Source organism: Aythya ferina (assembly GCF_964211825.1).
Source record: "Aythya ferina genome assembly, chromosome: 18".
Classification (NCBI taxonomy): domain Eukaryota; kingdom Metazoa; phylum Chordata; class Aves; order Anseriformes; family Anatidae; genus Aythya; species Aythya ferina.
The window spans coordinates 915,504-942,574 of record NC_140317.1 but is presented as its reverse complement, the minus strand read 5'-3'; the positions used below and the strand labels follow the sequence as shown (position 1 = coordinate 942,574).

General features: G+C 44.0%; 1 protein-coding gene and 1 long non-coding RNA gene across 2 annotated transcripts in view; one reads left to right on the top strand and one right to left on the bottom strand.

Annotated features, from left to right (window-relative positions):
• Positions 1 to 4,959, bottom strand: part of LOC311421049 — a 105,471-nt gene extending 100,512 nt beyond the window's left edge. The window contains exon 1 of the long non-coding RNA XR_014684676.1: positions 4,872 to 4,959. This is a non-coding gene — a long non-coding RNA (uncharacterized lncRNA). The remainder of the gene's footprint in view (positions 1 to 4,871) is intronic.
• On the top strand, positions 1,481 to 19,943 carry LOC311421047 (myosin heavy chain, skeletal muscle, adult-like). The gene is made up of 38 exons (XM_084492571.1): positions 1,481 to 1,702; positions 1,793 to 1,936; positions 2,029 to 2,185; positions 3,793 to 3,820; positions 3,919 to 4,027; positions 4,135 to 4,227; positions 4,357 to 4,420; positions 4,512 to 4,610; positions 4,717 to 4,820; positions 4,897 to 5,035; positions 5,735 to 5,853; positions 5,946 to 6,095; positions 6,898 to 7,068; positions 7,505 to 7,814; positions 7,961 to 8,028; positions 8,818 to 8,905; positions 9,000 to 9,117; positions 10,619 to 10,742; positions 10,834 to 10,970; positions 11,255 to 11,510; positions 12,277 to 12,519; positions 12,768 to 12,944; positions 13,020 to 13,165; positions 13,265 to 13,355; positions 13,443 to 13,832; positions 13,979 to 14,105; positions 15,249 to 15,367; positions 15,766 to 15,962; positions 16,377 to 16,560; positions 16,647 to 16,812; positions 16,985 to 17,109; positions 17,267 to 17,575; positions 17,742 to 17,945; positions 18,224 to 18,349; positions 18,444 to 18,614; positions 18,701 to 18,805; positions 18,946 to 19,041; positions 19,650 to 19,943. The coding sequence occupies exons 1-38, from the start codon at positions 1,496 to 1,498 to the stop codon at positions 19,803 to 19,805; spliced, it is 5,817 nt and encodes a 1,938-aa protein (XP_084348697.1). The 5' UTR covers positions 1,481 to 1,495; the 3' UTR covers positions 19,806 to 19,943.
• Positions 19,944 to 27,071: the final 7,128 nt, after the last annotated feature.

Genomic DNA, 27,071 nt, shown 5'->3' with positions numbered 1-27,071 from the left:
ATCTTCTGTTCTCATGTTATATAATAACTGCTACAATTCTCAACTCCTTTTTCATTACTAGGGACATAGATAATGTCTTTAGATATCTCACTTTTCAGAGAAATACAGCATCTTTATATATCCATCTGCATCTGTTTCCATGTTCAGACCTTGGAAATCATCTCAAAAGCTCTACACAAACTGTATTACAAGAGTTAATATAGTGTCCACAAAGTAATCTGAGCTATGGTAAGTTTTTGGCTTCCTGTTTTCAGGAAAAATACCTCGTTTCAGTAGTAATGAGTTTTATGAATTTTAGTTTCTGGCATAGTTACCTGTTGTTTTTCAAGTACTTCTATAAACCTCATAGCATCATATGGAGAAGATAAATGCTATTGCCTACATTGTATAGTTTGAATTGTTGCAGCACTATGTACCAAACAATGTCTTGGATGGATCAGATTGTCACCAGGAAATATGTCATCAGAATCCATAAGTCCTGTATTCAAGTTCCCCAAGTGCCTTAACTGATCAAGATTCCCTCCTTAATTCTCTTGTCAAATTATTTATAGTAGATATAGCCACATAGTTGGTAAGATATAAAAAATTTCTAATTATATCTGGTCAAATCAAATGACAATTATGTCTTTAGGTAAGTTTGCCAAACAATGCTTTGCCAAAGAAGGTTGGCCAAAAATGCTTTGACCGAAGAAAGAGGAAGAATCTAGAGCATCTGCATACCGGACCCTATAAAATCTCCTTGGGACTACTTCGCCCTGCCCTCACTGAAAGTTTCAAGGTAAGTGTCAGGGTTCTGTAGGACTGCAGAGACTGAGCAGTATCTCTTTATCTTGCATGTCTCATTGCATTTGGATTGCTTCTGATAACCATTTCCAGAAGGGGTTGCTTCTGTCAGCTGGAATTTTCAATCAATTTTCCATGGTATATTTCCAATTTAAAATTTCTCTCTGAAGTACAGTGGAACATAAGAAGTTACCAACTTGTTAATATGCTAGCAACCTATGACTAAGAACCTGTGAAGTCATGACATGCAACATCCTTACAGTGCCAAAATGTTCGGCTAATTAGCTTGACATAATTTTGCTATATTCACTCCCCATTTTCTACTTTCAAACCCAACACCAACAAGAAAAAAGACAGATTTGCTTTAGGTTTGTTTTTTCAATATACCAATTTTATAATGGCAACTAAACCACGTGCACTAATTGAAAAATCAATATTAAAAATTCTGTTCATGCTTAGAGGACTCAAGATATTTAGAAGCTGTCTCAGCCTTAAGTAGGATGCTGGTACTTAGATGTTCACATCAAAACTAGCTCTCATAAGCTGTTATTGAAATAAAAATGTTATTGAAATATTAATAGTTTAAATACCAGAAAGGTAGAAACTTTATGAGATTTCATCACTAGCACAGAAAACTATAGTCTAACTGATGGAAACTGTCTTCTTCTCCCCTCAGAGTCTTCTACTGACGTGCCTTCAATAACGTGCAGCCATGACCTCTCCAGATGCTGAGATGGCTGTCTTTGGGGAGGCAGCTCCCTACCTCCGAAAGTCAGAGAAGGAAAGGATTGAGGCCCAGAACAAGCCTTTTGATGCCAAGTCATCAGTCTTTGTGGCTCATCCTAAGGAATCCTTTGTAAAAGGGACAATCCAGAGCAGGGAATCAGGGAAGGTCACTGTCCAGACTGAAGCAGGAGAAGTGAGTGAAAAGCAACATTTGAGAACATCAAGTAATTAATTTCCATTCTAAGCTCTTAGCTAACATATATTAGTCTTTCTTCCTTGGCAGACTCTGACCGTGAAGGAAGATCAAATCTTCGCCATGAACCCTCCCAAGTATGATAAAATTGAGGACATGGCCATGATGACCCACCTCCACGAGCCCGCTGTGCTGTACAACCTCAAAGAGCGTTATGCAGCCTGGATGATCTATGTAAGTACCAGCAGCTCTCTTCCTTTGGGTAGCTGGAAGGCCTGCTGTGCCAGGCTGAGCAGAAGCCAACGTGCTGTCTCCCTTCCTCGCAGACCTACTCAGGTCTCTTCTGTGTCACTGTCAACCCCTACAAGTGGCTGCCGGTGTACAACCCGGAGGTGGTGTTGGCCTACCGAGGCAAAAAGCGCCAGGAGGCCCCTCCACACATCTTCTCCATCTCTGACAACGCCTATCAGTTTATGTTAAATGGTGAGTACTTGATCTCCCTCCAAATTATATTGTAGTAAGAAGTTCAGAACAAAAAAAAATATATATTTTTCCTGCAGATATATGTAAAATATTTCAACATATGAAGTTGTGTATGTATCATGTATGTAAGTTTAGTGAACTTGAATACCCATCTTTAAATGAGATCAATGGCACAGAGACCATACTGGGAGTGTTGTAGAGGGAAGTCTAGATATTTAGATTTGTAATTGCAGAGTAAAAAGTTTGATGGAAAACTGAACAAACAATGCTACAGCAGTGTTAGGGAGGTATCTTTACATAAAGTATAGAATCAAACATTACTAACATACTATCCATGTCAGGAAGTAAGAAAGTATCACTATAAATTGAAGTTCCAAATCCAAGTAAGTATACTATCAATGCTTTTTACTGCCTTAAAACCCCAAGTGGTAACGGTGATTGCCAGAGATGAAGGCAGTATTAGGGCCTGTAGTATTAAGAGGCAGAAGACAAATGGAAAATGGAAGATTGGTAGAATGATTGGCTAAGAAATGGCTTTTACCTCTTAAGATCTCAGGCTTACAATGGGTAATTCTTTGGTTCAGTGCACAGTAGGGCAGAAGGAAACAAAATGAACAGTAGGAATCATTTGGAAAAGAGCCAAAACAGCAGTAGTACCATGAGGTTCTGTGAAAAAGTGGAACATTCAGATCTCGAATAAAGTAGACAGTTCTAATTTTTCCATGTTAGAAAATGATATAGTAGAACTGGAGAAGGTTAACAAAAGAATGCTCAAAGACATGAAATAAATGAAATAAATTCTTTAAGAATAACAAGTAAGTAGATAAGGACATTGAAGACGGCAAAGAGAAAATGGAGGGTACATATGACAGAAATTTGTAAAATCAATAGTTGTATAGAAAGTAGGATAAGGATTTACTCTTCTGTTCTGTCTTGTAGTAAAGCAACTACAAAGCATCAAAACAAACTATCAGTTGAGATGTTTAGAAAAAGGCAAAGGGAATAAAAAATCACATAAAATATACTTAAGTTCTGGAAATTCTTTTTCAAAGAAAACATATGCCCTAAAGGTCTATGTTAATGAATAAAGTAAGAAGACGAATTCATGCAATGTCCATTTTAAACCATTACATAAAATTTTACCAAACATGGCTCAAGAAATCCTTAAACTCAGGAGGGCCTTTGGTCTGATCTGGGAAGGAGTTTGAGTTCCCAGAAAGTTTCTATTCATTTTAATTTACATTTTTTCAATCACTTTAATCATATTAACATTATCTATCTATATATTGTTTCGGTTTTTCTCATATACATAAACATCAATCATGATTTAAACAGAATCCTCTTAAAAAGAAGCCAGCATTTTTTATCCCAAACCCCTATCTCTATCAGTCCAAATCAGACATCATATTTTAATGGGGAGAACTTCAAAAAATCCTGAAAGTGCTAAATTTAAGTGGTAAGGTTAAGTGTTAATTTCCCAGGCCTTTTATCTGGGAATTGATTATCTAGTGTTCCTGCACCCTAAGGAAGCTCCAGTTACTTTCTCTCATAGATCTTGATTTCATTATAATTCAGAAGCACTGAGAAAACTCTCTGTCTTTTTGCAGACCGTGAAAATCAGTCCATCCTGATCACGTAAGTACACTTCTTGCTCAGTTCCCCACGGGGCTGCCCTGTTCCAGGGGACCTGCTGCCTGACTACACTCTTTCTGCTTCACTGTTTCATTTGGCAGGGGAGAATCTGGTGCAGGGAAGACTGTGAACACAAAGCGTGTCATCCAGTACTTTGCAACAATTGCAGCTAGTGGGGAGAAAAAGAAAGAGGAGCCTGGCAAAATGCAGGTACTGGCATACACTGGCAGTATACTGGCTTGAAACAATGTTTTCCTCTGTTACTCATTTTTGAAAAGTATAACTAAGTTTAACTAATAGTTATTATTATTCTGTAGGGAACTCTTGAGGATCAAATCATCAGCGCCAATCCACTGCTGGAGGCATTTGGAAATGCCAAGACTGTGAGGAACGACAACTCCTCGCGCTTTGTGAGTTGTAGCTTTGGACAAAATCCCTCCCTCCCATTACAAGACAAGTGATGCACCTAGTGGTATTCCACATAAGGAACTGTCAAAAGTATCCATCCAGGCTGAAGTGTTTCTTTTCCCCCTCAACAGGGCAAATTCATCAGAATTCACTTTGGGGCCACAGGCAAACTGGCTTCTGCTGACATTGAAACTTGTAAGTGACATCCTGGCATGATCACATCCCTTCCTAAATTCCTACCTCTGTGTGCTGTCTCATTCCTAGCTCTTTCTTCCTGCTTTGCCAGATCTGCTGGAGAAGTCCAGAGTCACTTTCCAGCTCAAGGCAGAAAGAAGCTACCACATATTTTATCAGGTTACCTCCAACAAGAAGCCAGAGCTGATTGGTAGGAAGGATCAATATATCTTTTTGGGGAAGATTGCTGAGCAGCTGTTCCCTCTACTATCTAGCTGAAAGAACTAAGCCTGTGTCCTTCTTCTTCCTGCTTTCAGACATGCTTCTCATTACCACCAACCCATATGATTTCCACTTTGTGAGTCAAGGTGAGGTCACTGTTCCCAGTATTGATGACCAGGAGGAGCTCATGGCTACAGATGTAAGTACTATAATGAAAATATTTTTAATTGTTAAATCTACTAGGCAATACCTTTACTTCACTGCTTTTACTACAGAGTGCCATTGACATCCTGGGCTTCACTGCTGATGAAAAGACTGCCATCTACAAGCTGACAGGGGCTGTCATGCACTATGGCAACTTGAAGTTCAAGCAGAAACAGCGAGAGGAGCAGGCAGAGCCAGATGGCACAGAAGGTCCCTAAGAACTGTTCTCCTAATTAAAAAAAAAAAAAAAAAAAAAAGGAAAGATACCTTTTTAAGAAGGAAAGATGCCTTTTAGTCAGGAGAAAAGCTATAACTCAATGAAGTGAAAAGTAAGGAATGCTTCATTTAGTGTCCATGAAACTGTGAAGCATATTCTTTGATCTCTGAACTATTTTATCGAATGACACTCCTTCCTTTCCATGGGCTAGGTTAATGCATTTTTACATTTTCCATTTAGCATACAGAGCTTTTTGACAAGTCTTTTCAAAATGCAGCTTTCATGTGTTCATAGAGGGGCTCTAGAATCATGCATCTATTGGCACACAGACTGTGGCCTATTCAAATATAAGTGCTCTTTTACAGTTTGACTAAACTGCCAAGTTGTATTCTTCATGTAGTTTTAAAGTTACAATTATCTGAAGTTTATAAGTTTATTAGTTTATAGTTATTTTAGTTTATAATCTTTGTGAAAATATTCAAGGATAATTTTTTTTACCAATAACTACTTTCAAAAGATACCATTAGCTTTCACGGCTTTCCTTCATGGGGTATATACTCCCTGTGATATTAGATGAAAAGATTTGCAGTTCAAGAATTTTAAACATTGGAGTAATTTCTGAGAGACTTCCCCATTTATAAAATTCCAGACATTATTAAATGATTTTTTTTTCTACATCTCCTGTCTTTTAGTTGCTGACAAGGCTGCCTACTTGATGGGCCTGAACTCAGCTGACTTGCTCAAAGCCCTGTGCTACCCCCGAGTCAAAGTTGGAAATGAATACGTGACCAAGGGTCAAACTGTGGAGCAGGTAAAACTATTGGTTATAGCTCAGAACATCTCTTTAGAGAGTTAATCTTTTTAAAACATTCTCTGTAAAGTAACATTTCCCCTTTGCTTTAGGTTCACAATGCTGTAGGTGCTCTAGCAAAGGCTGTCTATGAGAGGATGTTCTTGTGGATGGTTGTTCGCATCAACCAACAGCTGGATACAAAGCAACCCAGACAGTACTTCATTGGTGTCCTGGACATCGCTGGCTTTGAGATCTTTGATGTAAGGAACAAGAATCTCACAGCAGCTTCATAGTGGGGAAAATGTGTGTTAGCAAAATTCTAAAAGATTTTTTAAAAACAGTCAGAGACATAATACACTTGTGTTCTTTCTTTTTTAAAAAATACTATGATCAAGAGGTCTCACAGTTAAAGAAATTTTCAAACTTTTTGAAGAATTGGATCTTAATAGGAAAGCAACTACTAACTCAGCATGCAAGAATATTAAGCTTAAATAAAAAAGAAAAAGGAAAGAAATCTGTGACAAATTTACATGGGCCACAGGTGAGGAAATTATTGAAAGAGATTAGGAAATGCTTATGTAGTTACTGAAAGAACTACAAAAGCTTCCATACCAGAGGATGGAAACATCTACAGCCACCAAGTCAAGAGCATAAAAATATTTCAATAGCAAACTGAGACAGTCTTCATGATTGTCATGAGTAGAGTCTACTAATAAATTTGTTTTGATTGGAGAAATTGTTCTGAAAATGATTTACCAAAATATGCCTTAGAATTAAGAGATTCCAAAGAGATAAGGGATAATTATCATTGTTAAAGAATACATGTTGTATTCATAAAAGAAGGATAACAGAGAAAATATATGTTAATTATATATTAGAAGTCTCTTTTTATCTTCAGAATTAAAGTACAGTCCCACTGAAGGGTTATTGGGAGAACAAACAGGAAGGGGAACTTGTATTTGTATGAAGAGACATATGATGATGAATTAGAATTCCACAGGAAAAAGTCTTGTGACTGCTGCACCTTGAAAATGTTATATCCTTTTTTTTTGCATTTGGCAGTTCAACAGTTTTGAGCAGCTGTGCATCAACTTCACCAATGAGAAACTGCAGCAGTTCTTCAACCACCACATGTTTGTGCTGGAGCAGGAGGAATACAAGAAGGAAGGGATTGAATGGACATTCATTGACTTTGGGATGGACCTGGCTGCCTGTATTGAGCTGATTGAGAAGGTATCCTTCCTGCTCATGTGCATTAATGCTGGATCTTCCACGTTTTGTTTTGTTTTGTTTTGTTTTGTTTTTCAAATAAATACCCTGTGAAAGTGGCAATAGGGTAGAAGTGTTTTTAAAGACCCCATTGAGATTTCAGAACTTTTCCTGAAAGTACTTCCAGATTACAAAATAAAGTTAAATAAATACGGTCGTGTAGCTACCAGTAAAGACATTCTATGGGGAATGTGGTATTTAGCAATCTTGTATTTACCATTTTTTCTGTAAGCAAAGACGTTTACAAAAATGCTGAAAAAAAGACAAGCCTTGCTTAATTTTCTCTGATTAAGGTCATGAAAAGCATAGAATCAACCTTCTCTGTTGACTCTACCCTCTTTTTAGTCAAATGATGTCTTCTCTTCTCTTTCTTCCTCCTCTTTGTTGTAAAATGTTCCAGCCCATGGGCATCTTTTCCATTCTGGAAGAGGAGTGCATGTTCCCCAAGGCAACTGACACCTCTTTCAAGAACAAGCTCTATGACCAGCATCTGGGCAAGTCCAGCAATTTCCAGAAGCCCAAGCCTGCCAAAGGCAAGGTTGAGGCCCACTTCTCCCTGATACACTATGCTGGCACAGTGGACTACAACATCACTGGCTGGCTTGAGAAGAACAAGGACCCCCTGAATGAAACCGTCATTGGGTTGTACCAGAAATCATCAGTGAAGACACTGGCCTTACTCTTTGCTAACTATGGTGGAGCAGATGCAGGTCAGCTCTGTGAAATTCTTTTCAGCATGGGACAATTCTGAAGGGAAATAAAAAAGGAAAAAAATCTTTAAAGCCTTTTTTCTATTCTATAATTTGTAATACTCAACGTCAATATTTTCATAGTTTTCATTTTCTTTAATTTTCAGAGTCTGGTGGCAAAAAAGGCGGCAAGAAGAAGGGTTCCTCTTTCCAGACTGTCTCAGCTCTTTTCCGTGTAAGTACAGGTCTCTTCACTTTGTCTTTTTTTACTTGAAGAAAGAGAACTTAAAATGTGAAAAGTGAAGTTATACCCTCTTGAAGTGCTACAGCTGAAGAGATCCAGATCCACTTACTACTATAGATTCATTTATTTCCATTTAAATGATGAAGTGATTTTATTTTTTTTTTTTCCATTGTGGAATAATTTTCTGTCATTAAGATAACAAAATGGACTGAAAACTCTTTCAAAATATTTGTTGTGCAGTTCTTCTTTCATACATCTTTATTTGTAGGTTAATTTTGAAGTTGTGACATTGCATCTTCTTCCAGCAATTGCACAAAATTCAGAATGTTTTCCCAAATGGGAGTTTTAGATTTTTGAATATTTTCAGCACTGCTACCATGCAACATTTGTGAGTAATGGAATAGTTTTGAAAAACAGAGATGGTAATTTTAAGTTTGGCAGAGGGTAACTTTAAGTTTATTGCATATAAAAGCCTAACCAATATATTGATGCAGGAGAGCAGGCACAGGAGATTGTTCAAATGTGTTCAGAGCAATGAGCCTTACGGTATCAAATGAGGTATATCTCAGGTTTTGTAATAAATAAATTACGATGACAAAATAACAAAATTATTCATTTTAGTAGCAATGCCCAATAGTCAAAGACTAATGAAAGCTTTTGTGCATGAATATGGAAATTTTACAATCTATGATTAACTGCTTTCCATAGTTGAAATACCGGCAACTTCAGGGATGCAGATTCCTCATTTGTTGATTTAAACTTTACCTTGAAATTTCACAGGAGAATTTAAACAAGTTGATGACAAATCTACGTAGCACTCACCCCCATTTTGTACGCTGCATCATCCCAAATGAAACAAAAACACCTGGTAGGTGGATCCAACAGGGTGAAAACTTGAGCCACAGAAGCTCTTCTCCTTAGTAGCAAACAATAGGGTACTAACTAGTGGTGGTGTTTTTTAGGTGCTATGGAACATGAACTGGTGCTACACCAGCTGCGGTGTAATGGAGTGTTGGAAGGGATCAGGATTTGCAGGAAAGGATTCCCCAGCAGAGTCCTATATGCTGACTTCAAACAGAGGTAAGAGTAAAGGAGGAGCTGTTGACTTCCTCAATTGTAGAGAAGCCTTTAGAGACATCTTGACAGATTAGAATGCTGGACAATCAACAACCATATGAAATTTAACAAATTCAAGTGCCAGATTCTGCACCTGGGAAGGGAAAATCCTGGATATATGTACACACTGGTGGGGACAAGAGGCTGTAGAGCAGTCCCACTGAAAGGCATCTGGTGGTTTTGGCCAATGGCAAGTTGAATATGGTTCAATAGTGTGCCCTGGCATCCAGAAGGGCCAAATATCCTGGGGTGCCTCAGGCATGGTGTTGATAACCAGTCGAGGGAAGAGATTGTCCCACTCTACTCTGTGCTGAGGCAGCCTCACCTTGACTACTGTGTGCAGTTTTACGCATCACTATATAAGAAGGATATAAAACTGTTAGTGTCCAAAGGAGAGCTACAAATGTGGTGAAGGGTTTAGAGGGGAAGACATATGAGGAGCAGCTGAGGTCCCTCGGTTCATTCAGCCTGGAGAAGAGGAGACTAAACGGGGGACATCATTGCAGTCTGCAGCTTCCTTGTGAGGGGAATAGGGGAGTAGAGGGGCAGGTGCTGATCTCTTCTCTCTGGTAACAGCAACTGCATGGAGCTTTGACGGGAAGGTCAGGCTGTGTGTTCTTCCCATCGGTTCTTCCCATCGAGTGTCATCAGGCACTGGAACAGGCTCCCTAGGGGACTGGTCAGAGCACCAAGCCTGACGAATTCAATAAATATATGCACAATGATCTCAGACATAGAGTTTGATTTTTAGATAGTTCTGTGTGGAGCCAGGATTTGGACTCAATGATTCTTATGGGTCCCTTCCAGCTTGGAGTATTCTTGTTTGGTCTGGTCTGGTCTGCCTTACTGCCCAGTCTTTTCCTGTTCCATGCCTTCTATATCCCAAACTACTTTAAGTGCCATATTTAATACACCATTTAGTGCATACACTCTGTAATCAAATTTAACTATCACATTAGAGTAGTGTACTACTGGAAAATGATGAGGTAACTAAAAATAAGGTTTCCTTCACAAATCCGCTTCAAAATTTGAACAAAAATACATTTTTCTACCTAGTATGCACAGAGTGCCTCTAAAAGGATTTTTGATCTTCTATTGCTGGAAATGAGATTACTCCAGTTATATGGTCAGCTGTTGCTGAAAACTATCTGATGAGAGCTGTTACTAAGAATAGCCAGAGTATCCTAACATGCCTAAATATTACAATAAAGTACTGATAGGAAATTTAAACATGTTTCAGTATCAGTTCATGATGAGAAGTGCCACTATCAGTTAATGGATAAGAATCAGGATTCCCTTGGACTCTGAATTAACAGTATGGAAATGTCACTTACACTGTCCTGAAAGGGTGGATTTTCCCTAATACTCAACTGGAGAGTCAGCTATCGCTGAGAAGGCTGTGGGGTTTATTTGCAGTAGTGGTATTGACAATAGGTATTTCTTCATGTTGTGTTTTCTCCTACAGATACAGAGTGCTTAACATAAGCGCTATCCCAGAGGGACAGTTCATGGACAGCAAGAAGGCTTCAGAGAAGCTCCTTGGGTCCATCGATGTGGACCACACCCAGTACAGATTTGGTCACACCAAGGTAGAAACAAATCCTGAGCTCGAAGACTATGTACCTCTGCTACACATGACCTGAGACTGATGTGCTACAATGCTTCCTTTTTTTTTTTCAGGTGTTCTTCAAAGCTGGGCTAATAGGTCTTCTGGAGGAGATGAGAGATGAGAAGCTGGCAGAGATTATGACTAGGACACAGGCCAGATGCAGGGGCTTCCTGATGAGAGTGGAGTATCGGAAAATGGTGGAGAGGAGGTAGACATTTATCACAAATGTACCTTATTCACATGGTACTTCACTAAATTCGACATTGGAACAGGCTGCCCAGGGAAGTGGTGGAGTCACCATCCCTGGAGGTCTTTAAAAGACGTTTAGATGTAGAGCTTAGGGATATGGTTGAGTGGGGACTGTTAGCATTAGGTCAGAGGTTGGACTCGATGATCTTGAGGTCTCTTCCAACCTAGAAATTCTGTGATTCTGTAAATGGGTGTTAAATTAAAAATTTTGGTATGTTATTAACATAGGGGAATTTGTTACAGGGATGCCATCTTCTGCATCCAGTACAATGTTCGTGCATTCATGAATGTCAAGCACTGGCCCTGGATGAAGCTGTTCTTCAAAATCAAGCCATTGCTGAAGAGTGCAGAATCTGAGAAGGAGATGGCCAACATGAAACAAGAGTTTGAGAAAACCAAGGAAGAACTGGCAAAGTCTGAGGCAAAGAGGAAGGAGCTGGAGGAGAAAATGGTGACCCTGCTGCAAGAAAAAAATGACCTTCAGCTCCAAGTGCAGGCAGTGAGTGTCACCATTTATTTGTCCTCTTTTTTTTTTTTTAGATCTTCTTTTTGTTTGTTTGTTTGTTTTTCCAAGCAGAGACTTACGGGAAGCTGACTAAATTGCAATAGAAAAAAAGTCACACACTGAAAGTTACTCTAAAGTTGAGTAACTATGAACACTGCCAGGGGCTCAGCAAGTTACCTGTCAGTGAGGATAAGCGTAAGTGCCAAATGAGACTCAGCAGCCCTGCTGTCCTGCGGAAAGAGCCAAGTAGTGACTTTGTAAAGGCAACCCTGAGAAGGACCCAGTTTTCCTGAACACAGATACACTATAAGGCTAGATTACCTTCACATGCACAGATCCTTGGTGTTCAGCTTCAGTCAGGAACAGGCAGTTTCTTAACTCCAAGAAAAACACTACTTTCTTCACTGTATTATTCCCACAAATGGAAAAACCTTGGCTACCCAAATATGATGACGATCATGGTGAGTCAATTATAAACTAGAGGCTATTGAATACTGAGTCTGTGAGGGAAAACTGTTCCACATCTATGGCCTTGCTGAGAGTTGTCACTTTTCTGTGATGCTCAAGCGTGTATGAGGTATTCTCATAGCTACCACTTCTGCAAGCCATTTTAAAGAAAGAAAGAAAGAAAGAAAGAAAGAAAAAAAGGAATTAACATTAGTGTCAGATGGCCTCCACATTTTAACATGTGCCTACTTACAGACACACAACAGAAACTTCAAAACGTTATAACCCACAAAAATCTCTGTCTCCCCATCAGGAAGCAGACAGCTTGGCTGATGCCGAGGAAAGGTGTGACCAGCTCATCAAAACCAAAATCCAACTGGAAGCCAAAATTAAGGAGGTGACAGAACGGGCTGAGGATGAGGAAGAAATCAATGCTGAGCTGACAGCCAAGAAGAGGAAACTGGAGGATGAATGTTCAGAGCTGAAGAAAGATATTGATGACCTGGAGTTAACCTTGGCTAAAGTTGAGAAGGAAAAACATGCCACTGAAAACAAGGTACACACATGGAGAGTCACACAAAGGGAGAAGGGACCTCCCATATTAGGCTGGCATCCCTAGAAAGGGGCTAGGTTTGTAAGTTGACAAGAACATCGCAGCTGGACAGCTGTGAAGCTCAAATAAAAATCAAGCTCCTGGCTAAGCACATAAATGTAAGCTCCTGGCTAAGCACACAAATGAAAATGCCCCTACACAAGCTGTCAAGTCTTATACACGGTATTCTGGTGCTTGCTTACAACGTGCAGGTGAAAAACCTCACAGAGGAGATGGCAGCCCTGGATGAGACCATTGCCAAACTGACAAAAGAGAAGAAAGCCCTCCAAGAGGCCCACCAGCAGACACTAGATGACCTGCAGGTTGAGGAGGACAAGGTCAATACACTGACGAAAGCAAAAACCAAGCTGGAGCAGCAAGTGGATGATGTAAGCACAAACGTTACAGGATACTTCTGGAGATAAATGTGGCTGGCAGAATACTGATGCTCTTTTTCTGTTTAGCTGGAAGGGTCCCTGGAGCAAGAGAAGAAACTGCGCATGGACCTTGAAAGGGCTAAGAGGAAACTTGAGGGAGACCTGAAGCTGTCCCAAGATACCATAATGGATTTGGAAAATGATAAGCAGCAGCTGGATGAGAAACTGAAGAAGTAAGTGTGGTTGTGGGACACCTGAGTGCAGGTCAGGTGCATTTATTAGGTAGTTTTATTTGGATGTTAACGCTGTATTTCTGTATACTTTGTGCAAAGGAAAGACTTTGAAATCAGCCAGATCCAGAGCAAAATTGAAGATGAGCAAGCCCTGGGTATGCAATTGCAGAAGAAGATCAAGGAGCTGCAGGCAAGTCTCTGGTCCTTCCCCTCCACCCTTCAGGAGGACATCAGTACAAGGAGGGCATGGGTGTGAAGGGTCTTGCATTTTCCCCAGGCCCGTATCGAGGAACTGGAGGAGGAAATTGAGGCAGAGCGAACCTCTCGGGCAAAAGCAGAGAAGCACCGTGCTGACCTCTCCAGGGAGCTGGAGGAGATCAGCGAGCGCCTGGAAGAAGCAGGTGGGGCTACAGCAGCTCAGGTTGAGATGAACAAGAAGCGTGAGGCAGAATTTCAGAAGATGCGCCGCGACCTCGAAGAGGCCACGCTGCAGCACGAAGCCACAGCTGCCGCCCTGCGGAAGAAGCACGCAGACAGCACAGCTGAGCTTGGGGAGCAGATCGACAACTTGCAACGAGTCAAGCAGAAGCTGGAGAAGGAGAAGAGTGAGCTGAAGATGGAGATAGATGACTTGGCCAGTAACATGGAGTCTGTCTCCAAAGCCAAGGTAAAGAATTGCAGTAGAATTCACAGGGCCAAGGTACAGCACATAGCCTGAATCTACTAGTCACACTCTCCTATAGGAATCCTGCTGTGAGAATTAGACAGAGTCCAGGAGTTCATTTCCTCTCCTTCCTTGTTTTTGATACCTAGTCAAATCTGGAGAAGATGTGCCGCACTCTGGAAGACCAGCTGAGTGAGATTAAAACTAAGGAAGAGCAGAATCAGCGCATGATCAATGACCTCAATACTCAGAGAGCTCGTCTGCAGACAGAAACAGGTGAGACGTCCTCAGTCCTGAGGTGCAATGGCAGAACCTGCAAATCAGGAGGATACGCCATGGTGCAAAGCAAGAATTGGGCTAACTGCTCAAAGCAACCCCAGATTACAGGGCCAGATTACAGTGTTCTCCAGGGCTAAGTATTGGGGACGGCGTTGTTTAACATTTTGATCAACAGTCTTGGTTGAGGGGACTGAGTGCACGCTCAGTTATTTTGCAGACAGCACCAAGTTGGACAGGAATGTTGATCTGCTTGAGGATAGGAAGGCTCTGCAGAGCGATCTGGGTAGGCTAGATCAATGGGCTGCAACCAATTGTGTGGTATTCAACAAAGCTACGTGCCGGGTGCTGCATTTGGGTCACAACTACCAAGTGCAGCAATATAGGCTTGGGGAAGAGTGTCTGGAAAGCTGCTCAGCAGAAAAGGATCTGGGGGTGCTTGTCCACAGCTGGCTTACCATGAGCCAGCAGTGTGCCCAGATGGGCACCAATGTCATCCTGCCCTGTATCAGAAACAGTGTGGCCAGCAGGTCTAGGGAAGCAATTGTCCCTGTGTATTTGGCACTGGTGAGACCACACCTCAGATACTGTGTTCAGATTTGGGCCACTCGCTACAAAGAACATACTGAGCTCCTGGAAAATGTTTAGGGAAGAGCAAAGAAGCTGGTGAAGGGACTGGAAAACAAGACATGCAAGACATGTGAGGAGCAGCTGAGGGAACTGGGTTTGGTTAGTCTTGAGAAAAGAGGGATGAGGGGAGACCTCACGGCTTTCTACAACTACCTGAAAGTTGGTTGTAGCAACGTGGGTGCTGGTTTCTTTCCTCAGATGACAAGTGACAGGACATGAGGAAATAGCATCAAGTTGCATCAGGGGAGGTTTAGATTAGAAGACAGGAGGAATTTCTTTGTGGAAGGAGTGGTTAGGCACTGGAACAGGCTGCCTAGGGAAGTAGTAGAGTCTCCATTCCTGGAGGTGTTCAAGAGATGAATGGATGTGATGCTCAGAAAAATGTTTAGTAGTGAACTTGGTAGTATAGTGTTACAGCATGGTTGGACTTGCTGATCTGTTGGGTCTTTCTAAATGATTCTATGATTCTACTGTTAGTGTAACTTTATTTATTTGTGTATTTTCACTTGCCAGGTGAATATTCACGCCAGGTGGAAGAAAAGGATGCTTTGATTTCTCAGCTGTCTAGGGGCAAGCAGGGATTTACCCAACAGATTGAGGAACTGAAGAGACATCTAGAGGAAGAAATAAAGGTCTGGAAGTACCCTACTTCCTGCAAGCCACATCACCCAGAAATGCATGAGTTATACTCATCACAACATACAGAGAAGGAACCATAGTGATTTGGATGCTAGAGGAAGTCATCCACAAGCCCTTAATGAGATTCTGATGCCCTCCAAGACAGTATGGACACAGATCTGTAGGCACATTTACAGAAACAAGAGATCAGTGTCCCCTGGCCACCTTTCACTAACGCATCCTAATCCTCTAGCACTCGTTTATGAGGGATGCATCATCTCCCAGCTATACGTTTTTCTCATCAGAGTTTACCCGCCCTTTCCCTGGGGCAGTTCTCCTGTGCATGACAATTTAATCGTCAAGATTCATCTCAAGATGTGTGTCCAGGTTGCTAATCCCAGTGTCCCCACAGGCCAAGAATGCCCTAGCCCATGCCTTGCAATCTGCTCGCCACGACTGTGACTTGCTCCGGGAACAATATGAGGAGGAGCAGGAAGCCAAGGGTGAGCTGCAGCGTGCCCTGTCCAAAGCCAACAGTGAAGTAGCCCAGTGGAGAACCAAATATGAGACGGACGCTATTCAGCGCACGGAGGAGCTGGAGGAGGCCAAGTATGTGGGAAGTGGGATGTTGATTGGGTAGAGAAGACTGAGACTGGTAAGGGTATTTGGAAGGAGTCTTTGAAGATGGGTCAAGATAGGAATGGGATGAAGGCACCAATATACTCTCTTTGTGGTAGAGGGCAGAGAGGGAGAAAGATGAAAAGCGTGCTGTGGAAAAAGTTCAGACTGGAAGGACAACCTTACCCTTAGGGAGTTAGAAGAGCTAAGGCAGTCTGAATACTCAGTTGGTGCTAGGGCAGAGATGCGATAGGCCCTTTAGGTGGCATGCTGCCTTGGACAGAATAAATACTGTGGACAGCTCAAGGCACTAAGTCCCCTAAGCAGGCAAGTGCCCTCTTGTGAATCTTACAAAATTGGCTACCCTTTACTCTCTAACCTGAAGCTGTGATCATCTCCTCCCAGGAAGAAGCTGGCACAGCGCCTGCAGGATGCAGAGGAACACGTTGAAGCTGTCAACGCCAAATGTGCTTCCCTGGAAAAGACAAAGCAGAGGCTGCAGAACGAGGTGGAAGACCTGATGATTGATGTGGAGCGAACGAATGCTGCCTGCGCAGCTCTGGACAAGAAGCAGAAGAACTTTGACAAGGTATTCTGGCCTCTGGCCCTGTGCTTCCTGGGCAGGGCATCTCCTCACAATCATCACATCCATACTCACACCCTGTTGCTCCTCAGATCCTGGCAGAGTGGAAGCAGAAGTACGAGGAAACACAGGCTGAGCTGGAAGCTTCCCAGAAGGAGTCTCGCTCTCTCAGCACGGAGCTGTTTAAGATGAAGAATGCCTATGAGGAGTCCCTGGACCACCTGGAAACGCTGAAGCGTGAGAACAAGAACTTGCAGCGTAAGTCCCTAGCCCTCTGCTGCTGGCCAGGCTTTCCCCCAAGCTTGTCTACCCACCACTCCACACGGGTGAGTGCCCGCAGTGATGAGAAGAGACCTGTCAGCCTGGTGCGTCAGGGCCTTTCCCTTTATGCCCTATGTCTGACCATGCCTTGTTTCACCCTTCCCTACAGAGGAGATTTCTGACCTCACGGAGCAGATTGCAGAGGGAGGAAAGGCGATCCACGAGCTGGAGAAAGTCAAGAAGCAGATTGAGCAGGAGAAATCTGAAATCCAAGCATCCCTGGAGGAAGCTGAGGTACACAGTGCTAATGAATGGTGTCCAGACTGAAAGAATGGGAGCAGAAATCTGCAGATGTGGCAAGAAAGACAAACTGTATTTCATGCGGTATTGTATTAGAGATTACTTAGAAAGCAAGCCATAGTTTACTCACAGTTCCTACTAACTTGTCCAGGCCTCCCTAGAACACGAAGAGGGGAAAATCCTGCGCCTCCAGCTGGAGCTCAACCAGGTCAAGTCTGAGATTGACAGGAAGATCGCAGAGAAAGATGAGGAAATCGACCAGCTGAAGAGAAATCACCTCAGAATTGTGGAGTCCATGCAAAGCACCCTGGATGCTGAGATCAGGAGCAGGAACGAAGCCCTGCGGCTGAAGAAGAAGATGGAGGGAGACCTGAATGAAATGGAGATCCAGCTGAGCCATGCCAACCGTGTGGCTGCAGAGGCACAAAAGAACCTGAGAAACACACAGGCAGTGCTAAAGGTATAAAGCAAAGTATGTGCACGTAGGCATCTATCTTGCCTCATGTTACACCAACATTGTAATTGTACAAATAATTTATTAAAAGAGCAGGAAATGTCTCTGATGTCTCTGTCCAACAGTGCTGCAGTGATCAGCCACCTCATAATCTCTCTTTCCTCTCTTACAGGATACTCAAATACACTTGGACGATGCTCTCAGGACGCAGGAAGACCTGAAGGAACAGGTGGCCATGGTGGAGCGCAGAGCAAACCTCTTACAGGCTGAAGTTGAGGAGCTGCGGGCAGCCCTGGAGCAGACAGAGCGGTCAAGGAAAGTGGCTGAGCAGGAGCTTCTGGATGCAAGCGAGCGTGTGCAGCTCCTCCATACCCAGGTCAGATACTTTGCTGGATATGAATCCCGCCCACAGGAGATAACATAGAACGAGATTGCTATGTGTCTTGCTTGTTGCTATGCATCTTGCTGTGTACGTATTTGAAGAGCAAAGCTGTGACATGACCAGTCCAGCCAGGCACCCATGTCTGGTTTGCCGCTAGGGCTCTAAAGAGGACCTTTGAATTAAATACTTTCATAAACGTTACTCTCACTCTCAACTCTTGATGTGGAGGTGTTAGATCTGACAGTACAAATCCTATCCTTCCTGTTACACAGAACACCAGCTTGATCAACACCAAGAAGAAGCTGGAAACAGACATCGTGCAAATTCAGGGTGAAATGGAGGAGACAATCCAGGAAGCCCGCAATGCTGAAGAGAAGGCCAAGAAGGCCATCACAGATGTGAGTTGGGGAACTCTGTCACTGAGGATGGTGGATGTATCCTCCCCCAAAATATCTTTGGCCCCACCCTGGCTTTGCTGCTTTGCCTCTCCAGGCAGCCATGATGGCAGAGGAGCTGAAGAAGGAGCAGGACACCAGTGCCCACCTAGAGAGAATGAAGAAGAACCTGGACGTGACGGTGAAAGACCTGCAGCACCGTCTGGATGAGGCTGAGCAGCTGGCACTGAAGGGAGGCAAGAAGCAACTCCAGAAGCTGGAGGCCAGGGTGCGTAGGGCTGGTATTTGTGCACAAGGGAGCATGTCATGAAGGGAGCCACCTGGAAAGCTCCAAACATGAGCTTCTCATTGCAGGTGCGGGAGCTGGAAGGGGAGGTAGATGCTGAGCAGAAGCGCAGTGCTGAAGCCGTGAAGGGTGTGCGCAAGTACGAGAGGAGGGTGAAGGAGCTGACCTACCAGGTAAGGCAAGAGGCATCTTTGTGCTGACACACCCTTCTCACGGAAAGCCAAAGCATTTTTCCATGAACTCCAAGAACACATGTTTTCTGGTGGTGTGGGGAAACCAACTCTCTCTCTTTCCTTCTTACCAACCACTGTAGTCTGAGGAAGACCGCAAGAACATTCTCAGGCTCCAGGATCTGGTGGACAAGCTGCAGATGAAGGTGAAATCCTACAAGAGACAAGCTGAGGAGGCTGTAAGTATTGCTTGGAGAATGGCCATGCGCACCCTTCCATCGGAGCAGCACACTCATTGAGATGAGCACGAATACAAGGAAAGAGGCATGAAAGTAACTCCAAAGACATAACAGTCTTGACCATGTGGTTCTTTCCCGTGTCAGCAGGCCTCGCCTTCTTCTGGGCATGCTGCACTCAGGGATGAACCAAGGGTTATCCTGCCACCTGTTTGATTCAGGAAGTCAGACCAAAATTCCCAAGGGCCTCGTCCATTGACTGAGAAGCTCATGAATCTCTGACGCTGGTAACAGCACAGGGTTTCTGAGTCTTTCTCAACCTAATAAACCACATGGAAAATTGGGCACCGAGTAGTGGGAGAATAAGCACACAAAATGAGAAGACCACGTGACAAAATTGCTCCTCAAGAGTGACACGATACCGGTGCAGTTTGTCACAGTGAGGTCCTCAATAAGGGAGGATGATGAGGTCTTTGAGAGGGTTCTGGGTCAGCAGTGGTAGATGGGAGACGGGAGGCCTGTGCTTCACCACAGCCCTTCGAGGCCCAGGCACATGAGGAGTGAAACCCCTGCCCCAGGCTCCTCACCACCAAGTCCCTCTCCCCACACAGGAGGAGCTGTCCAATGTCAACCTCTCCAAATTCCGCAAGATCCAGCACGAGCTTGAGGAAGCCGAGGAGCGGGCTGACATTGCAGAGTCACAGGTCAACAAGCTCCGAGCAAAGAGCCGGGAGTTTCACGGCAAGAAGATAGAAGAGGAAGAGTGAAGATGTCACGTGGCAGCAAAGTGGCCTGAGGGGTGCACAAAATGTGAACCCTCTGTCACTTTTTCCATAACTGGGATTTGTAGCCCCCTGCATACATAGGGAATAAAGTCTGTAGATTACTTCACATGGTCACCATGAGCATTAGCTCTCATCTGCTTCTCTTTTTACTGGTTAGGTCTCTGTCATCATTTGTTTTTGGGCACAGCTTTGGTTATAGCCTCTGTATACCAACATCACGGTACAGCTTTCTGTCACCTGCTTCCCAATGGCTCATCCCTTCTATATCACTTAGTGACTGGGGCAAGATTGCAAGTGGCAATTCAAAGGCAGAGAAATCACAATAGTTGTTCCTCTATACTAGGAACTAATAGGAAGTGGCATTACGAGGTGTGCTACTCGTAATGCCACTCTCACCAGGTTCAGATCCGTCCCACGCACTGCTGCTCTGCTGACGAAACTCTGATGGAGAAGGTGTGTGGCAAATAAGAAGCATCTAAGGAAAACACCACCGACAGAGACTCTGACCATGCTCAAAGCTTTGGAATAGGAGCCTATAGAGGTAAAGCCCGAGTTTACCTAATGTGCAAGGCAGACAGCAGTGCAGGGTCATAGGATGGCTCTGTTCCAATACCCTCCAGGCATTCTGCAAGATAATGGCTAACTGGAGGCATTTCTCAGGGGGCTGAAGAACCTGATCTGGGCAGCAGGCGACATACATAGTGCTAGACATAGCGATAGCTAGCGATAGACATAGTGATGCTTGGCAAAGCAGTGATAAAAGTGCAGTGGCTTTTGCACCTTGAACTGGAAAGGACACAGGATACATTTTCCTCTATGCGACCTGCTTGGAGCTCAAACAATGTCGCCACCACTCTCAGGATAAACTCATGCCTTCCCAAATACAACCCACATGGATATAAAGATCAGTTCCTAGCAGACTTTAGTAGCATGAGCAGGGAATCTCAACAGGACAGGGTGTGCAAGCACCGTTAGATCCTCTAGCTGCTAGTCTCCCCCACTGGGCACCAGCACCCTAGCACCCTTATGGCTGGCTGCCTGGTGGGAAGTCATTCACTGTTTCCTGCTGGAGCTGGACTGCTTTACACAGATGATTTACCATTCAAGTGGGCAGGGGCTTGTACCCATCCTCATGGACCAGAGATGGATCGCATGCAGTAAGCTAAAGGAGCTTGCCCAAGTCAACTCTACTGTCTTGACATGAGCCAGCAGTGCGTGCCTGCAGCCCAGAAGCATGCTGTGTGCATCAACAGAAGAGTGGCCAGCAGGCTGAGGGAGGGAATTGTCCCCGTCCACTCTGCCCTTGTGAGGCCCCACTTGGAGTACTGTGTCCAGGTCTGGGGCTCCCAGCACAAGAAGGCTGTTAATCTGTTAGAACAGGTCCAGAGAAGGGCCACGAAGATGATCAAGGGGCTGGAACACCTCTCCTATGAAGAAACGCTGAGAGAGCTGGGGCTGTTCAGCCTGGAGAAGAGAAGGCTCTGGGGTGACCTCATTGCAGCTTTTCAGTACTTAAAGGGGACTTATGAAAAAGATGGAGAGTGACTCTGCACAAGTCAGACAATGACAGAACAAGGGAGACTGTTTTTAAACTAAAGAGCGGGGATTTAGATCAGAGGTTAGGAAGAAATTCTTTGCTCAGAGGGTGGTGAGTCACTGGAACAGGTTTCCCAGAGAGGTTGTGGATGCCCCATTGCTGGAGGTGTTTGAGACCAGGTTGGATGAGCAACCTGATCTAGTGGACAGGGTCACTGCCTATGGCAGGGGGGTTGGAACTAGGTGATCTTTGAGGTCCCTTCCAACCTGAGACATTCTATGATTCTATGGTTCTAAAAAGAGCTGTGTAAAACATCTTTGAAAAATATCTGGCCACAGCAAAAGTATACTCTGCAGTGTACCTATACCGCAGCCCTTTCTGGTACTTGGCAGATGCTCTCTAGAATCACATAGATGCTTTAAGCACTGAAGTTAAAGGTGTCAGTATTGCACCCTTCCTTAGCAGTCCAGCAGTCAGACAGAAAACTCAAGCCTGTATACAGCCACAGTGGCTGAGAATCTTTCTGATCACCACTCTTTTTCAGGAGTAAGATTTTTTTTTTCTTACTACTATTTTTTTTACTATTTTTTTTCCTTACTATTTTTTTTTCTTACTAATTAATTTATGACCTGCCTCCACCCCTCCTCTTACCACAGAGGCCTCTTCCCCTCCCCACCTCCTCTGTAACAGGAGCCTTCCATTTGCTTTGATGGGTAATGGAAAGAAAGGCTATTCAGAAGGTCACCTTCTCAGCCAAGACCTGCTACCCAACTACGATAGCTTCCAGTGACATTAGCTGAGAGCAAAAGAAGTGTCTGAGTGTGTAGCTTGGACACTCATTCAAGTGCAACCCATCTTCAAATGACAGGTCTGTTCTACCAGCCTCTCTGCTTACCTGTCTGATCAGGCAATCTGTTCCTTCTCCACTGAGATGCTCAGTGGTTTTCAGGTGGCAGGAAGCCATGGTAAGAAGGTCATTGCTGGAAAGAGAAGACACAAACAATACAAAGAGCTGCAAATCAAACTCCCTAAAGGAAAGATGCATTCACTTCCCTTTTGCCTTCTTGCAGCAAAGACCTGCAGAAATTGGTCTCTGGGTGGAGGAGCAGGATTAAGAGGTGGCAAAAGGCCATCCCTGTCTCTTCAGGGCTAGCGCGATACAGCTTTTGTCTTAACCAAATAACCCACAAATTGAATAGACATTAACCTACATGGCATAGAGATGTTATGCTAGGAGTGGAGCAAACACTCCTTGTATTTAATTTAACGTGACTCGATGCCCATCAGCAGAACAGACTTCTTAATGAGAAATGTGGCCATAGCATACTCAGGCTGCAAGGCTCAGCCATGTCTTAGCAGAGGGACAGCAAAGAGGACTTTTCCTCCAAAGGATTAGAGTGCCAGCGTTTCTGTTCAGCTATGTCAAGCATTTCTGAGAGCTCTCCTTTTACACAGAGGACAGCAGAAACATTGCTGAACACATGGGCATTCCCTGTCACATGGCCCATTGGGTCCGGTGACATCTCTCTCAGCACGCCTAATGAAATTATTGCAGCATAACTGACAACACCATTTTAAAGCTGCACTTCTTGCCACAGATGTTTTCAAACTCCGCTTGTCTCTGCTAATACTGGAAATGCTTTTGCTTCATTGCTAAGACCCTTGGCTTTTTGATAAGCAAACACAATCCCAACCCATTATGTGAATGGAAGTTTATAACGGATTTATTTTTTCACATATAAAGTGTTGTATAACCCCACCCATAAAAGACACCATCTTATTAGCCCCGTGGCAGAAAATTCACTGTGTGGAAAATTTTGTGTGGAAGGAAGGAGGGAGGGAGGGAAGGAAGGAAGGGAAGAAAGAAGGAAGGAGGGAGGGAGGGAGGGAGGGAAGGAAGGAAGGAAGGAAGGAAGGAAGGAAGGAAGGAAGGAAGGAAGGAAGGAAGGAAGGAAGGAAGGAAGGAAGGAAGGAAGGAAGGAAGGAAGGAAGGAAATGTGGATGCTTTGTTGACACACTGACCTCTTACCGCTGCTGTAGCTGCCACTTCAGCAACCAGCATTCTCCATCAAGTCTGTTTTGCTACATGGTAGCCTGAGGCCACTCTTCCATGTCGCAATATCCACAGGCAATTCACAGGGCACACTGATCTCTACAAGCATGTTCTGCTAATCCCAGCAGCATGGCTGATAACAACACTAGCATGCTGCAAATCCAACTGGGATTGCTTTTTCCAGTCTACCCGGTCTGCAGACTCTATCCCATGTTTCTGGGATTAGCAGAAGAGTAGTAGGTTTAACAGCATTCCACATAAGCATTTAAGAAACCACTGAGAAAGAGTTTGACTCCATTCTGGCCTCTGCAGTTTCTGGGGGTGGCTGATTCTTTTATCTGAGACGTGTTAAGGACTGAACTTAACAGGATGTGTAATAGATAAGTGAAACAATGGCTCCAGCAGCATCTGGGGTTCCCAGCCCAGATTGGCTGGGAACAGGTTCTGTGAGGCCCAGGACAGGTAAATGCTTTCTGCCAAGAATCAAAAGGTTAAGCTGAGACCTCGTATGAAGCAGGACTGAGGTCTAAAAGAATGTCAGCAGGCTGGTATGAATCAGTATCCCTCCTGCAGCATGCAGGACCAAGAGACACCTTCCTGGTCATCGACAGTCACAGGTTTCACTGTCAAAAGGAAGCACTGCATGACAAAAGAAATCAATGGGCAGGCCGGAAACATGGTTGAATTGTGTTTTGTAGTTTGCTGTTCCTGGGAACATGTCCAACAAAGTGACCAGCGTGCCAGAGTGGGAAGGAAATGTTACTCTTGTGTGCGGGTTTGTTGGCTTCTTTCAACCACACCCGTTCAGTAGCACAGACCTCTTCCTCTCTGGTTGCTCCATGGGTCTTGCCACAGTCAGTAGACTTTGAAGAAGCAACTCAGTCATCAGTGCTAAAGGGATTAATTGGAGCAGCTAGCTAGAGCTGCCAGCAGGGCATAAGCAGCTGGGGGACGTGGATGTCAAGAAGGAAGGCATAGCTGGAGGGATTGGTGGAGGAAAGAGTAAATAGCTGGAGGAGCTCCTGGGAAAGAAGCAGCTAATGAGAATGGCCAGGTTAGCAGGCGCAACTAGTTGATGTCAGTTTAGGCCATGCTGTCCAGTGTGGCTCAAGACAGCTGTGCAACCTCCATGAGCTGTGGCAAGATGTTCTATGGGAGGATGAAGAGACAGATAAAACTTCATGGAAGAAGAGGACTTTATGTTATCACCTGGCACTTCAGGATGGCTTAGGAAAGGTGGAATGGCTTATTGTATCATGTCCCCTTGAATACATCTCCTCAAAATATTTGTGAAGTCCATCGTTCAACTGCTTCATTATGGCCGCATGGTTAAAGGAATCTAATATCAGTAACAAAGGTACCTGCTGCTATAGTGAAGCATTGAGCACAGACTGTGTGGTGGTCACCTTGATGCTGTGCTCCTTCAGAGTCTTAGAGGGGAGCTCACCAACAGCTTCTTTTCTCTACTGGAATTCACCAGCTGCTAAGGTTAAATCTTACATCAAACATATTGACTCCTAAGAAGATGCCTTCTTGAACTTTCCTTGTTGATTTCCACATGGTCCAACTGGGTTGACTTTGCTTGCTTCTTTCCTGGCAGAAAAGAAGACCAATGGGTCTGAAGAGGAGGCCAGGCCAGTGACTTGCAGCCATGCATCTTCTGTCGTTGCAGCTAGCTAGGAGGTCCTGCTCAGATTGGTCCAGGGTAGAAGGAGCAGAGGACCTAAGCAGAAGACAGTGAGTGTGGAATTTCCTTCTAACTAGGCAGGTTGCAAGGTTGATGCTGCTGCTCTAAAAAGCAGAGCTGAGAGTGTGGTTGGCGTTGGGCCACAAACGCAACAGTCCTTGACAGTGCTCCATGCTTGTACTTCACTGGTGCTCACGAGTGTCTGCCTCAGTTCATGCTCACTGAACACAAGGCAAGGAAACTCATATCATAAGGACCTGCAGAAAGTGAGGTGGAATCTATTTCCAGCATGTGTGAATGCCCTCTCCTCTCTGGGGAATGCCAGCACAACGCCCACACAGTACTGCTGTGCAGGAATGTCTGTTTTCAGAGATTTCTCTCGTTCTGTCTCTTCTGGCTGTGCTGTGCTTTGCTTCTAGTCCCAGTGGGCTCCAGGCTCTGTAGCAATGAAAACAGAAATGACAGAAAGTTGGTGGCTGACCGGACCCTTTTGAACTGACAGAAAAGTAAGGAGGTGCATCTGGCACCACTTACCCCCTCAGAGGTGGGAGTAGCACTACGTGATGGAGAGGCTGTGTAGTTTTTGGCTAAGCTCACTGTACGAAAGTATTTTCAGCATGAAGACCAAACCACCATATGCAACAATCTGGAGAATTTTGCTTGGAGTATTTTTCATTCCAAGTCTGAAGGAAAGTCAGCTCCTTACCTCTCCCCTCAACTCCACCCATGGTCAGTTGGGCTCACAGTATTTATACAGGAATTGTCTTGGAATTATTGTCATCCTCTAACTTCTGCATGTGACTGGAAGTCAGAGATTGCCCAGAGAAGCTGGATTTCAGGTACACCCCTGAAGCGCGTTTCCCACTGACTGGCTCTGGTCTCCTCCATGGCAGAGTGCAATGTGTTTCCATCAGCGTCTCCATGACCTGTGCAGGGAGCCCCCAGGGATTGCTCTGGGCTTGAGCTCCTGGCTGGGGCCCTGGGCACCCAAAAGATGGGTGCTGCAGTGCCAGAGCCCTCCTTGGAACAAGTTCTTCAAGCACAGGACAGTGCCTGGTGCTGGCTATTGGATCATTTTTCTAACCTCGTCCCTGTGGCATTCACTGAGCTTCATGCACAGAGCTTTTAATAACCAAAATGCCAGTAACCAGAAGAAGAGCATGTTTAGATCTGACAGCATTTAAAGCAGCTCAAGTGACAGTGCCCTTTTCCTAGAACTAGATCAGTCACTCTCCAGGACTACCAGCAAATTATCTGGTGAAAAAGATTTTTTTTCTACTATACTTCCCCACACCTTTGCTGCAGCTTTGCTTTTCCTGCTCTTCTGCCTTATCTGTCACGTGCTGAATACCGCTTCACTCCTAGTCAGCTCTTTCCATGTCCTTCAGAAAGCTCAGAGGAACTGTGGCTATGTGTTAGGTTCAGGCAGCCATGAAGCTCTTTACATATTTTACTTAATTCATTAATTGCTCTTGTGTTAAATTCGGTCATAAATAAATAAATGTCCTTTGTTTTCTAAATAATTGTTGTGAAGAAGTGTTGCAGCCATGCACCTTTCTGAAAAGCATCAGCATTTTACAGGACTGCCAGACTGCCTACCACCTCACATGCTCTGATACAGGCAGCATTGTGTTGATAGCATTTTTTTTTTTTTTTTTTTTTTTGGCTGGAATGAATGTGTAAGTGTGCAAGATATTTGGGATAGGATGGGAATGCTGGACTGGTAATGTGTCAGATCACATAGGATCTCAGACTGTATGTATGTGATTGTGTGCAGAGTTGTGGTTGGGTGGAGGGGTTTGTTTTTTTTTGCTGTTGTAGGTAGTGAAAGCCTACATGGGCCACCATGGATTTCTTGGAATGGCTGAGGATATTGCTTGATGGATGTTGTCAATGGGTACAAACAAATATGGGACATAGGCATAAGGCTTTTGAAAATGATTCTTTGCATGTTTGTTTTTTTCATGTTTT